The sequence below is a fragment of the Monodelphis domestica genome, chromosome 4, assembly GCF_027887165.1.
Source record: "Monodelphis domestica isolate mMonDom1 chromosome 4, mMonDom1.pri, whole genome shotgun sequence".
Lineage (NCBI taxonomy): Eukaryota > Metazoa > Chordata > Mammalia > Didelphimorphia > Didelphidae > Monodelphis > Monodelphis domestica.
This window is the reverse complement of record NC_077230.1, coordinates 242104587-242119149: the sequence shown is the minus strand read 5'-3', so window position 1 is coordinate 242119149 and position 14563 is coordinate 242104587. Positions and strand designations below refer to the sequence as shown.

At 44.2% G+C, this 14563-nt stretch overlaps 1 protein-coding gene across 2 annotated transcripts in view; it reads left to right on the top strand.

Annotated features, from left to right (window-relative positions):
- The window catches only part of SIK2 (salt inducible kinase 2), a 167315-nt gene extending 153250 nt beyond the window's left edge, over window positions 1-14065 (top strand). For both annotated transcript variants that reach the window (XM_001371286.4, XM_056794415.1), the window contains 6 exons: window positions 1219-1447; window positions 1791-2075; window positions 2227-2390; window positions 6266-6376; window positions 6927-7018; window positions 7841-14065. In XM_001371286.4, coding sequence (XP_001371323.1) covers window positions 1219-1447; window positions 1791-2075; window positions 2227-2390; window positions 6266-6376; window positions 6927-7018; window positions 7841-8456 — 1497 coding nt within the window. In that variant the 3' untranslated portion in view covers window positions 8457-14065. The remainder of the gene's footprint in view (window positions 1-1218; window positions 1448-1790; window positions 2076-2226; window positions 2391-6265; window positions 6377-6926; window positions 7019-7840) is intronic.
- Window positions 14066-14563: the final 498 nt, after the last annotated feature.

Sequence of the window (14563 nt, the reverse complement as noted above, 5' to 3'; positions counted from 1 at the left end):
TCCACCATGCTAAATTCTAACCTCTGAGCAAGACTGAGCTAAGACTAGAGGTAAGATGTGGATTGTTGCATGTATTGTCTATGGAGAGTGAGTTCAGTGCTCTGGCACTCATTATAAACCTCTCCTGGATTTTGAGGCATGCAAGTCATTTATTATTCTATAATGGAAAGCACTGGATTTACATTTACATTTACAGGATTGTTTCAGGTCTTTGTTGTATTTCCAGCCTCAGCAAAGAGTGTTCACACTTGTGTACCACAGGCTTATGGGGCCATTAAAAACTAAACCCATCAGGCAGGGAGTATGATTGTGAACACAAAAGTGTATTGGAAACCTGCTACTATAATTTATGACTTTAAAACATGAAGAATATTGGCATTTCCTCCCTTCTGAACAGTGCATCAAATGTAAAGAACTCTAGTTCCTCACCACTGTTTTGCCCTCTCCCTCTTTTCCCCCTCTCAAAAAAAAAAAAAAAGCTGGCTAATTCCAATACTTTATTGAGTACCTCTGAGAGGGCAGAACCACAAAACACCCTGAAAGTAGTTGCCAGTTTGTGAAAGAGCAGACCTTTATCTTGTGGAGAGCACAGAATGGGTCTTACTGAGTTCTTTTGTCCTAAATTCTTAATAAATAAAAATGCTGTGTGAGATTTCCATATTTCACTCAGGTTCCAGTTTTCCCCTAAGCTTCTTTTATAGAAACATCTTGTATTTCAGCATGCCTGGATTCCATGTTATTTCAGGACTCTAAATATTTTTTTTTTTTATAACCCTTACCTTCCGTCTTGGAGTCAATACTGTGTATTGGCTCCAAGGCAGAAGAGTGGTAAGGGCTAGGCAATGGGGGTCAAGTGACTTGCCCAGGGTCACACAGCTGGGAAGTGGCTGAGGCCGGATTTGAACCTAGGACCTCCCATCTCTAGGCCTGGTTCTCAATCCACTGAGCTACCCAGCTGCCCCCCTCTAAATATTCTTAAACAACTGTCCAGTGTTGGTGATTTCCAGTGTACTGTATCTCTGTGAAAACCACAATTTTGCCTTTTTGTAATTCTATTTTGATTAAGTTGGAAGCTTACTTAAGCTTTATAGCCAACCAAATTTCTGCATTGACATCGTAACCATATTTAAGTGTTACTGTGACTTCAAAGAAGCTATTGATTCTGAAGTAGTGGGTTTTGATTGAGTTGATATTTTTTATTCTTATGCTGGTATGTAGGTGAATGGTTGTCTGCTTGATCCAGTGCCCCCCATAATGGTGAGAAAAGGATGCCAATCACTGCCTAGTAATATGATGGAGACCTCCATTGATGAAGGAATAGAGACAGAAGGAGAGTCTGAGGAAGACCCTAGCCATTCATTCGATGCTTTCCAGTCAACACGCTGTGGACAGAGACGTCACACACTGGCAGAAGTGACCAACCAGCTAGTCATGATGCCTGGCACAGGTAAATGCCAGGACAGCACTGTATCCTTACCACCTGAGAGTTGTTGGTTGCATTTAGGAATCAAGTCCAAAGTTTTAGTCTATATTTCATTCTTATATAGCCCAGATCACAACAGGGTAGAATCTTGGACTTGGAATATCTGGACCTTTTAAGGAGTTTTCATCTGCTAGTATTGTCCCCACTATATTTGTTCTCAAATTTGGAGGTTGAAGAAATAGTTCACTTCACCCCTTGAAGATCTAGCTTAGGACTGTGAAAAGTTTATAGAACCATTGGTTGATTAGTAAATTGTACATGACCAAAGAAAGATTGTTGGTTATATCAGTTTTGCTGTTTTTTGAAGGGAAAGTCTTTTCTGTGAATGACCACCCCTCCTTGGGCAGTGTGGATTCTGAGTATGACATGGGATCAATTCAGAGGGATCTGAACTTTCTAGAGGACAACCCATCCCTGAAGGACATCATGTTGGCCAATCAGCCTACACACCGCTTGACACCTCCTTTCATAAGCATAAGGCCTGCCAATCCAGCCATGCAGGTGCTAAGCTCACAGAAACGGGAGACTCACAACAGGTCCCCAGTAAGCTTCAGAGAAGGCCGTAGGGCATCAGATACCTCTCTCACACAAGGTAACTTATTTTCTCTACTTTCCTACCAGTTTTCAAAATTACAAATGATAGCAGTTCAGTGGGGCTTTGTAATCATTGATTGTTTACTAAAAGGCCTTAAGTATTCATCTGGACTCCTTGTTCTTTTTTTTTTCCTTAACTTTCTTTTTAGGGCTTGTAGCATTTAGACAGCACCTACAGAATCTGGCCCGAACCAAAGGAATTCTTGAACTGAACAAAGTCCAGTTGCTATATGAACAGATGGGGTCAGAGGCAGAACCCAGCTTAGCATCAGCTGCTCCCCAACTCCAAGACCTTGTCAGCAGTGCCTCACAGGTGGGTATACTAGATCCTTTAAATAATCACTGTGAGTCATGCAAATTCTGTATCAGATTGCTTAATGTTTCAGGCAGACGGAGGAGGGGGAGCCTTGGAAGGAGAGGGAGAATTTGAAACTTGAAAAAAAATTTTAAAAGAATGTAAAAAATTGTTTTTACATGTATTGGGGGGAAAATAGAACAATAGTTTAAATAATAATGACTGTGAATTCAAGGCACACATATATATACCTAACATATATATATATATAAAGAGCATGAAATAAACAGTTCCTCCTTTTGTCCAGAACCTTCCGGTTAACACCTAAGGGTTAAAACTTAACCTTCTCTTTCTGCTTGTTAGCTTAGCATTACTAATTACAGAAGTAATTACAGAAGTAAGCATTCCTAACCTATATTCCACAACTTAGACCTCTTGAACCATTGATTTTTCATACAAAAGTTACTACATCCCCTTACTCCTTTGTTATCTTATCCACTAAACTCTCAACTCTATCTCTCTCAACACCAGGGATGACAAATCCTCAGCTCCCTAAGTAGTCCTTCCCTTCCCTTTCTCTGTCCTTTCCTTCTGTATCTACCTTCTTAGATTTCCAAAATCCAATCTCTCCTGCATCTTCCATTATGCTTTCTAGAACTCCAGTGTAACAAACCTACCCTTATCTTAGACTTCTTTCTTGTGTTCCCTTCACCTCTGGCTCTAATAAGAACCTGAATTCACCCCAACTGGCATTCTTCTCTGTTCCCCAAAGATACTGATTCCTGGCTATCTTTTCCAAGGTTAAGTGTACCTTGATGATCCTCACCTTGCTGGTCCAAGAAGAGTAGGTATAAGCCTTGTTCCCTATTGCCATTTTCATACCTTTGCTACAGTTTCTCAGAATCTTTACCTCTGTTTAAGGTGACCTTTATCTACATATATCATCCTAGCCAGATCCTCATAGCGGTTATCTTCAAGTCATTCTCTCTTCTTTTTCAAGAAGTTTAGTGCCTAGCTTTCCATTTGGGCCCTATTCCCTCTTCACCATGCAAGCTGTTGTTCCTTCATACATCCTACAGTTACAGAGTTCCTTAGTCTCCTTGGTGGGCCCATACCTTTATTCCACCTCCACCCCACTAGGGCTGGTCATACCCTTAATCTCACCATCATCCACTAGCATTCTACTTCCATTAACAAGAATTTTGAAGTTCTCCTGTCCAACTGTGACTTTTTTTCATTCTATTTCTCTCTGTATCTCACTTCTCCTAAATCTATTAATTATCCTCATCATGACTTCTAGTTCCTCCACCCTTTAGTCATCTCCTAGTACATCACCTATGATGGTTTCCCTTCCCTCTTCCCTTCCCAACCTTAAACCTAGAGTTTTACCAATTCAGGTTTATATATCCTCTATTCTTAAATCCCTTGCCTGTTTGTCTTACTTTTGCTTATACCTTGTCAATCTTCAGCCTTGGATTATAGCTACCATATACATTCTCTCTTACTCACATGCTGCTAATTGGAGCTGGAGAAAGTCACACCACTGTATTGAGTTCATGACAAATATTAGCTATTCTCATCTGGGCTCTTGCTACACTGAATCAGTTCTTTGATCCTCCCTAATTGGCTCAAATAGATTCTCCAGAGCAGCTATATCAAACCTTATCCTCTGTCTTCAAGCTTCCTAAACAATTACCCCACCAACAGCCCTTTTAGGAAAGGACCTAGCCATATTCTTTACTGAGAAAATAGAAGCGTATCACATTGAACATCCTCTTCTCTACTTTTTAAAATTCTTCTTTCTTTCTTTCTTTCTTTCTTTCTTTCTTTCTTTCTTTCTTTCTTTCTTTCTTTCTTTCTTTCTTTCTTTCTTTCTTTCTTTCTTTCTTTCTTTCTTTCTTTCATTAGATGGTGAAAAGATGTCTCTCCTCTTCACAAAGGCCACTATTCCTCACACCCACAATCCTGTTTCCTTCTCCAGATTGGCCCAAGAATCATTTCTTATTTGTTTGTTTATTTTTTAAAACCCTTACCTTCCATCTTAGAATCAATACTATATATTGGTTCTAAGGCAGAAGAGTGGTAAGGGCTAGGCAGTGGGGGTTAATGTGCCCAGAGTCACACAGCTGGGAAGTGTCTAAGGCCAGATTTGAATCTAGGATCTCCCATTTCTGGGACTGGCTCTCAATCCACTGAGCCTCCAGCTGCCGCCTCAAGAATCACTTCTTTTCTCTAAGCTTCAATATTTCCCTTTCTGTTGGTTCCCTCTATACTGCCTATAAACAACACCCTTAAAAACTCTCACTTGACACTACCATGTCCTCAGAATATGACCTTATATCAGCTCCTTCCTTTCTCAGTTAAACCCTAGAAAGTACCTAGCTACTTGCTCCTCTGTTTCCCTTGTGCTCTCTTCTCACCCCCCAGGCAGCCCTACTTCTGATCTCAACAGTGAATAACAATTTATATAACCCACATAAACAACAGCCCTTTGAAATCCTCAGTAAAAAAATTGAGTACTACTGGTATAGGCAAGATCCCAATATTTTTTATTTTTTGTTGACCATTTCTAAAATTTGGTATGGTTGAACAAGATACAGTTTTGTAAAGGCTCTTCCAGTAAGGTATTTCTCATGCATGTGTTAATATCAGACATGATTCCTTAATGGGTACAACAGAGAGGATTTTGCCAATCAGTCCTATGATTATTAAAATCGAGTGAGGTATTAAATAGGGAAGATGTGTGCTCTCCAAAGTGTTTATTACAGTCATAGAAGATGTCAGTAAAAAGCTCAAATACAAAAAGTTCTCTAGATGTATGCAGTTGACATAAGAAAAACTAAGTGGATGAAGAATATCTATTATCTATAATACCCTGCTGAATCTACAGTCTATAGATCTAGTCCATAGATCTTGGGCAGGTACTACAGGTTGACTGATTAGCCTGACCTAGAATTAATTTGGAAGAAAAGAGTGAGCTATACTACATTTGGGAAATTATGCAGTACTTTCATTGACCCCAAGATTTTCCCTAAAAATAAAAACCTATTTTTAACACCAGTATTTTTTCTACAATGCTGTGTGGTTATAAATATGGAACCACTATCTCCAAAGAATCAAAACATCAGGTCATCCAAAGTGCCATGGAGAGACCATAGAGAAGCATGCCAAAAATTTATTTTATTGAACCCAAAAAAATAATAACAAAAGTCATTTGGAAGAACAAAAGGTCAAGAATATCTAAGAAATTAATGGGAAAAAAGTCAGAAGCATGCATGCAGAAGCAAGAGTTCTGTCAGCAGAAAAGACACTGGGCTAGTCATAGAGTGAGAGAGAAAAGGAGTGGAGGGTCAGCCTTTGTTCTACACTGACCCATGTAACATTGAGAGCCCTAGTGGAAGGCTCTCCCCTGCCCCTCCACAGCATGATGAGTAACACCACTGGACAGTTAGGGAAAGACAGGCAAGAATACAAAGGATTAGAAAACATGGATTCAAGGGCACACTGCACCTTTGGAGGAAGGGAATACCCCAATCATTGAAATGACAGAGTTGTCCAAGGGCTGAAGTCTTAGAATAGAGACATGCTTGTGAACCAGCAGAAGCATCTGAAGCATAAGAGCTTTCCCTCCTGGATATGGAAAGTGACCATGAGATGGGAGTGCTGTCTAGTCAGTACCTTTGGAGAAACTTGTGGTCTCCATTTGATATAACTATTTCCTCTTTTTCTGTAAATATGCCACAGAGCAGTTGACCCTCCCATTGCTTGGCACAAAGGAAACTGAGTGCTATATTATGAAGAATTGGGATTTTTCTTCACAGTCCTTAAAGATCCTGATACTGAGAATCTCTCTAGGAATTTAAAGTTGCTTTTTCTTCTCTTCCCCTCCTCAGGAGGAAGCCACTCAGCAACAGGAAAATGCCTCTGCTTTTCCTAACACTGTGCATCCACAGCTTTCCAGACGACAAAGCCTAGAGACCCAATACCTGCAGCATAGACTCCAGGTGGGATCCTTCCCCTTCTTTCTTTGCCAGAATCTGCCAGTGAGCAAAGCAAACATTTGCCCTGGGTGGTGGTGATATTGAGCTGCCGCATTTCTTATCATCATGTACTCTTTGAGGCTTCTGGGAATGTAATTCGACCCATAAGCTGGGCTGAAAACTGTCGTCAAGCCCCAGGAAATAAATGTCCCTGAAGTATTGATTGGTCAGAGACAGCCTAGCCATCTGTATTTCCCAGTGGACCCTAATTTGAAAAAGTAAATAAATTATTTTTCAAACCTGAGTCCCACAAATTATAGAAGTGAGGAACTAAGGAATGAGAAGAGTCCAAACTGAGAACAGGTATCATCAGTTCACTCAGCCTCATTCTGTCTTTTCCCATAAGGCTCTGCTGCCTTTTTGTCAATGACCTAACCATGAACTATTAGTCTTATGTCCTGCAAAGGTTCTAGCTGATCCTTCTTCAAGATTATCCTCCAGGCCCAAGGAGTCTTAATCAATAGGTCCTGGTAGCTCATTTTCCCTGAGTTCCTTTATTCAAATGTTGTTGCAGAAACCCAATCTCCTGTCAAAAGCACAGAACACCTGCCAACTGTACTGTAAGGAATCTCCCCGGAGCCTGGAACAGCAGCTGCAGGAGCACAGGTAAGAGCCTTTGTGCCCCAGAGTCACTGGGAAGCCCTTCTCCTGCCCTGCAGTGTTAGATTTGTAGAAAATAGCCTTTCTGTGAGAGCCTCTCTCACCTGAAGAGCTCCTAGTTCTGTGGTGCATTGATGGAGGTGTTTGCCTGGCAAGGAATAACAGGCATCAGTTGTGCCTCTCAGTCCTCCAGGGTTTTCCCCTCTATTCTTTGTCTGTTGGACTCCGTTTCCAGAGGGGAAAATGTAAACCAAATGAGGTTCCAGGAGTTCCAAAGAGGGAGCCAACAGTCCTGCTTCAAGGCCCCACTCGAGGAGCCTCCTATGGAGGCTGTCCCAAGAGAATGAATGCACTTTTTTCTGGATTGATTCCTGGGGTTGGGCGGTAGAGAATGGGAGTCTTCAGGGCTTAGAAACCACACTAGAGACTTTGAGGAAGGCCTGGGACATTTTGCTGCTTAGATGGGGCAATGACTGGCTCCCTCTGATGCTGTCTCGCCAGCAAGTGGTTATGACTTTGCAGCCAGGACGCAGACACTAGACCCAGGCCCAGCCCTGCATGAGCTGACTTGTCATGCAAAGTGCCCTGTCTGAGAAACTGAGAAATTGGAGCCTGGCTTTGTGTCAAAGAGAAAGGCTTGGGGGAAACCCTCCAATTTGTTGGGATGGGGAAAACTCAGCAGAGGTTTTAGATGTGAGGAACAGTTGCTGGTGTTGCTTTTCGCCAGGTGAGGGAAGGAGACTGGGGAACTTGGGCTGGGTCTGCATTTTTATTAAAGCTGGAATTCCAGGAAGCATTTATTCATTCTGTTTATTGTCTCTGATTCAGGCTTCATCAGAAACGGCTCTTCCTCCAGAAGCAGTCCCAGCTGCAAGCATACTTTAACCAGATGCAGATAGCAGAGAGTTCCTACCCACGGCCAAACCAACAGCTGCCACTTCCCCACCAGGAGCAGCTCTCCAGTCCTCAGGCTCAGTCGCCGCAGCCACCCCAGTTCAGCCTGGCTCAGTCGCTAAGCCCAGTCCTAGAGCCTTCCTCAGAGCAAATGCAATATGACCCCTTCCTCAGCCAGTACCGTAAACTGCAGCTACAGCCCCTGCCCTCCTCCCAGGTCCCCGGCTCTCCTCCTCCGCTGCCTTCCCAGCTGCAGCAGCAGCCGCCACAGCCTCCAGCAGCACCCCCACCCTTACCGTTCTCCTATCAGACTCGTGAGCTGCCAGGTGCTGCCCCCCCGGAGCCAGACTATCCTGCCCCCTGCCAGTATTCCATGGACCCAGCTCAGCAAAGCAATGTAGCATTACCAGACTGTCCCAGGAGCTCCGGGCCAAGGGAGTCCCCCTCCAGCTATGACCCGTTAGCACTCTCAGAGTTGCCTGGACTCTTTGATTGTGAAATGGTAGAGGCTGTTGACCCCCAGCCCAGCGGCTATGTCCTAGTGAATTAGCCCCAGCACACAGTGTTCGCGTCAGGAAGCAAGACAAGCAGGGCAAAGGAAAAGAGTGTGGATTTTTGTCTTTATTCCAACCTGAAATTCACAACTTATTTTCCTGCATTTCCCCTTTTGGGGAAATGTCAAAATTGCCCAACTGGAACTGTCAGGGCCTGGCTGAGGCTAGGTGGGGAGTTCAGCCTGGCCTTGTCCACAGGAGCTTCAGAGGCAGGTACTGGAATGTAGCTGTTGGGAGGAAGACCATGCACTTTGGGCAGACCGGAGCATCAGAAAACATTTTTGTAGGAAGAAAGGAATTCACACCTTCATTTTATACCAAGTTATACCAGTCAGTTATCAAGGGAATCTGGTGAATGCATGAACATGTGGCAGGGACTATTTCCTGGCAAAAAAAAAAGCAATATGTTTTTCACTGAAATAAAGCAACAAGTGTTAGGCGCTAAAAGGTAAACCAAGAATGCTTATGAATTGTGAGTACACAGGAGAGTTTAAAAGAAAGTTGTATCGTGGCGTTGAATTGTGGAGTGTGATGAGCTTTGTTCTTTGACTAATAGATAATAGCATTTCACAGATGCTGAGAGAAGCTAGAAATGAACCCCTGAGATGGGCGACTCGCCTCCCTTTGGTCGAAAGCGGCACACCTCCTCAGAAGGTGCAGGCCCCGCCAAGAGCCCTGCCTGAATGAGTCTGGGCTATGTAAGGATTATAGCACTGTCGGAGTCAGTGCTCTTTGTTCTCCAAAAGTATCATCTGTGTAACAGAAAGGAGAAGCCCCCAAGGCCTCAGGAAGGCCAGCCCTGAGTGGAAGAAGGACCTGGCTTCTGCACACCGCCCTGGGGAAGGCTCCTAGGCTTGGAGCAGCTGACCAGCAGGGTCCTGTGGGCTCTTAAAACGTAGATGACTGTACTTTACATTTACACTATACGTCGCTAGTGGTTTGTTAAGCTTTGTATGTTGGACAGTGGTGTAGGGTTTTAGCACGTGTTAAGGACGAGCAAAGTGAAGTCGGTGGCATCCCACATGAAGCAGCAGCATCGTGCCTTCGGGCAGACGTTAGCGCCCCATTTGTATCCATGCTGAATCCAAAGTCACATCAGAGTGGGCGTTCCACTGTGTGGGATGCAGAGTGCTCATGTCCTCCGTTGTCTAGACTTGCTTGTCTGCTTGAAATGTTCAATGTATGACAGCAATATTCAAAGAACTGCAGATGGAACCATTTCAGCAGACCACCTGCCAGTCCCTTGGCATCCATTAGTAGAACCTCGCCTCACCTCAGACCTTAGCGTTTGTCCAGAGTGAGTTAGAAGCAGTGGCGGTCCGGGAGCCCCGGACTGATGATTCCTCGTCTGGACGGTGTTCCCCCGGGCTAAGATTCAGTATTCTGTGGTGTGAGGATCCCTGTGCTCGGGCAGAGCGGGGGCACCCCAAGCACAAAGACCAGGGTGCTGTGCTGCCCTGCAGGGAGGGGAAGAACTTCCTGGAGCCGCCCTCCGCCTTGGTCACAAGGTTCCACGTGGGAGCGAGGCACGGGCTGGGAACTCCGAGGATTCCAGTTCAACTGCCCCACTTCGCTCTGTTCCTGGGGCCCGCAGTGTCAGCTCACGTGAGCCAAACTCGTCTGTTGTGTGACGTTCTGGGTCAGGTGGGCAAAGACGAGGGGCACTGACCCCCCCCCCCCCCACTGGGCTCATGAGGGGAAGAACAGACTCTGGGTTGGTCTCCACGTGATGGAGAAAGGGTCTAGGGGGAAGGATGGAAATGGCATTGACTATAGCTTGTAACCTAGGACGAGCGGCCAGCCTTCATCTACCTAGAAAATGTGTGCAGGGAGGCAAAGGCTGCATATGTGCATAGAATTGGTTCTGGGGAGGACTCCCCGTTGTCACATTAGAAGATTCCACAGAACTTAAGCCAGAAAGGAAAAAAAAAATTTGACATCAATAGCAGCGACTGCCTTACATTGCTTCCTAATTTGCTAGATGACAGACATTTATTTTGTTCATTGTGTTCTCTCTAAGGCGATATTGATCTCTTAACTGCTTCAAGTCTGCAAACAGTCGCAGATTCTAAGATGGCTTGATGTGTTTAGATTGAAGGAGGATGGATCTGTTTTCCAAAATGTCCTAGTGTTGTTCTCTAAATATTTACAAAATTTAAATACTTTCCATTTTGAACATAGGAGCCATTTCAAAAGCATAGGAACCATGTTGGTTATGGATTTAGAGCTCCATTTTCTCCCCGTGTCCCTTTCCCTCAGACAACTGACCCAAAATCTCTGCAGAGGCCAGCTGGGTAGCCGAGTGCCCGCCACCCCCAGAGCCCAATAAAGGAAGCAAGGAGCCACCATAGGGTTGCATGGTATCAGAAAGGCCCATGCATTGAGAAAAGTCATGGAGAAGTGATTCAGAGGTTAAAGAAATCAGGGACAAAGGGAAAAAGAACCAGTGCAGCGCTGAGCAATGTGGAGCCTAAGAGTATTGCCAAATAACTGAGCTTGGCTACAGAAGGATTCAGCTGGTAAGGAAGGAAAGCCTCTTCTACTAGCTGGTCTTTGTAGTCCAAATACCAATGTGTTTCAAGGAGAAATCAATAAATTCCTCTAACAATCTGTATTTACCAGTGTTTAAACTGAGAGGCAGAGAAGATTCTCCCTACTGGTTAGTTAGCAGTTCTCTGATTAGGTCGTTTGCTCTGTTCCTTACCCAGTGACCTATATAAACTCCGTATAGTTTTCTTTAAACAAATACTAAAATAACACTAAAAGGACATAGTACCACTGTATATTGATGCTACTTTGAAATAGCTGCTTCTGTTTGCGTCTGTTTGACATTAGCAGAGTGTACACTACTGTATAGTAATTATTAGCTTCATTATCTTGTAATAAGAGATGCCTCTGAAGAAACTTTGGTGAGATGTATATGGGGTAAAAATTTCACACAGAGGGAAGTGCAATATGTGTGTGGTACATATTTTTTCTTTTAGCTCATGGGAATTAGTCCTTTGCTTTGGGGGGGGAAATGGCACTACTTCTGTGAGTTCCAGTTGGGTGCGTTTGTCTTTAATATTTTCATGCAACTGATATGCTGGACCCTGTAAAGCCATTACAGTGTATTTCTAAAAAATAAAGAAGATGGATATACTTTTTAATCAGTGGTGGCTAAGCTGCACACCAGCAGGCCCAGATTCAGCACCCGCTCTCCCCATTCCTTTCAAGCATTACTTTCCCACCATTTATGACTAAAGGGGATGGACAGAGGACAAAATCGGGTCTGCCCTGGTAGCCTCCCCAAGGGACAGAAAACACCTGGACCACCACCAAGAAGAGACACAACTCAGGGACTCAGCCCATCCTAGTGTAACCATTTCTCACCCTGGACCTCTGCCTCATACCTTACTCCCTTTTGGTGGGGCTGGGAGAGAATTTGATGCTATTCTCTGGGCCCCTCTTTCCCCTTGAAAACGGACAGAATCAGGGTGGGGAAATGCTTTTAGACTATACACAAAAAACATTGTGGGGGGATTAGGCGAGCTCAAGGCTCCAATGCAAACATGGACCTTTTCCCTTATGTCTCCATTTTGGCTTCAGGATTAAGGAGAAGTAGTTAATCCCTCATGAAATCAGGTAAGAAGCCCGGAACACAGCCCAGCTAATAGGGAGCAACCTACTGAGTACTGGTGAGAAGTGGTATATATGGACCCATTAGTTATAGTAATGATGGCCTCAAAAGAAACCACCATTTGAGATGAGGTGGTAACCCTCCATTTGGTGGTGGTTCACAACCTATAGGGGAGGCATTACCTTTGTACCACCCTTTGTGCTGCTGCTAATTACCTTAGGCTCATAGGATTTTTTGAGGGGGTGGGGTGCAGCGCTGAAGTGCAGCTCACCCCGAAACCTTTAGAGGAAAAATATTTAGGTTACTTGGAATCCGGGGTAGGTATGAGGGTAGATTATTCCCCGCGACTTCCAGTTTAAACTCTTTCAGGTACAGGGTTATTGAGACATCCCTCACGTGGGTGTAGTCGGCTTATGGAAACTTTCATTTCTCTGATGCTATTACCTTTAGACCTCATAAGACCTTCACAGTCAAACTACCTACATTTTAGCCTCTTAATGCTTTCTGTTCTGCGTGCCACTCACAAGTCGATATCAGACTGTCGTCCCTTAGCTCACATTTAAAGTAAGTTCATGCTCTGGATAACTTGCATTCCAAACCTGATGAGTCACCACCTTCTAAAAGCAACCCTGCGGTAAATTCCCACTATGGGTCTCACCAGCTTGCAGTTTGGGAAGCTTAGTTCCCAAGCTTGCCCTTTCTTGTTCCCTGCTTTTCACCCAAGCATCAAGTGGGGAAAGAAGGACATTAAAAATATGAGGTCGAATGAATGCATGGATTCATGCTGCCTGCGGGATTCTTTGCTCCCTCCCTCCTGGGACTTCCTTCTCATCCGCAGAGGAGTCTCCTCTCTTCTGAGATGCTCAGCAGCATTATAAACAGGTGGTCATCCATGAAGAATGAGTAGGTGGCATTGACTTGAAGAGGTGATTCATATTATGATTCCCTGCTTTGGCCTACATGGTCTTGTCTTAGAGGAATGGCCCAAACCCTTCCAGACCCTTCCCGCTTCCCGATACTATGGCAGTACCCTCCTGCACACTATCACATCTTCCTGTGTTTTCTACCTTTTCACCTAATAGGATGCTTCCTGTGACTTTACTGGGTTTTGGAGGAGTTCTAAGGTTCCCATCACAGCTTCAGAGATTTTCATGGAGGGATTTCAGACTTCGGGTAACAAGGTTTCAGATCCACACCTCTTTAGATTAGATTCCCCACTACCGATGAAACCTTTATAGGGATAAAAAATATTTTGCTTTCATTGGACAAAACTACATAATCCTTTCAGGGAAAGGAGGCTGTTTCAAAACAGGTAGAAATACATGCTGTCATACAGAAGATGATCCCAAACACAAGCAGTATTCAGTTGGCAAAGTCAATTGAATTTGGGCTTACTACTGACAGTAATAAACTGCTTACGTTTTTGCCTAAACTAAGGCCATTCTGAGTGGCAGTAATATGCAGTCATGGGTGAAGTATAAAGCCAAAAACTAGAAAAGGAAGCTGTCAGGACTTCGAAGCTGCCATCTCTTTCTGTGCTCCAGAAAAGCACAAGCATGTTTTTTTCCCCTTGCAGAGAAGGGCCAAGCAAGCTGCTTTTGTTTCTGAGGGTGAAGAGGGTGATTCTTTGGGCTGGTCCATTAAAGGGTTAGTTTTGATAAAGTTCTATCTAATCGTGAGTTTTTCCTCTTTCATTTTGATAATGTTCTATCTAATTGTGAGTTTTTCCTCTTTGATTTGGGACTTTTTAATTTAAGAAAAATGGTGAGTTTGATGTTTTGGGGGATCTTGAAAGCAAATCACAAGTCTAATACAAAAAAAAATCAGAATGTATCCCCATCACCACTCAGTGTTAGGAAATTGTTGAAGATGCAGTGATCTTTGTACCAAAAGGTAATTTAATGGGGTTGTTTCCTGCTAGGAAAATGTTTTTATGTGTAATCCCTGTTGAATTAACAGAAAATAAAGGCAACTGTGTTTTTATTAGCACTCGAGTGAGCTTCGTTTGAAAGGGGCCTGACCCTGGGAGGCCCAGGACTGATGGTATCTGTTCCCCGGGCTTAACTCCTCTGCTGCGAAGCCCCTACATGGCACTGGAAATGTGTGGGGGGTGTCATGTCCCATGAGCTCCAGTGCTTATTTCAGGCAGCAAAGGAGAGTGGATAATGTGCTCTCATTGACGTCAGCAGGGTAAATAATACCTTGCATGTGTTACCCTTTAAAGCAGCAGATTGCTAACCACAGCACAAGCAGCTCCCCCACCCCCAAGGCCCCTGCCTCAGCTGTACTGTGCGGTGCACTCATCTGTCAGAGCCTTGACTGGAAGCCAAATACCAAGGCAGAGCGGCCACTCCATCATCGCTGACTGCGATCTGGAGAAATCCCGTGGCCACAGCAGAGCCTGTCAGCCGGCCCCAGGCTATCTGGGAGGCACAAATATGGGCACTGTGACTCCTCTGGGATAAAGCAGCCCCAGCCCACACA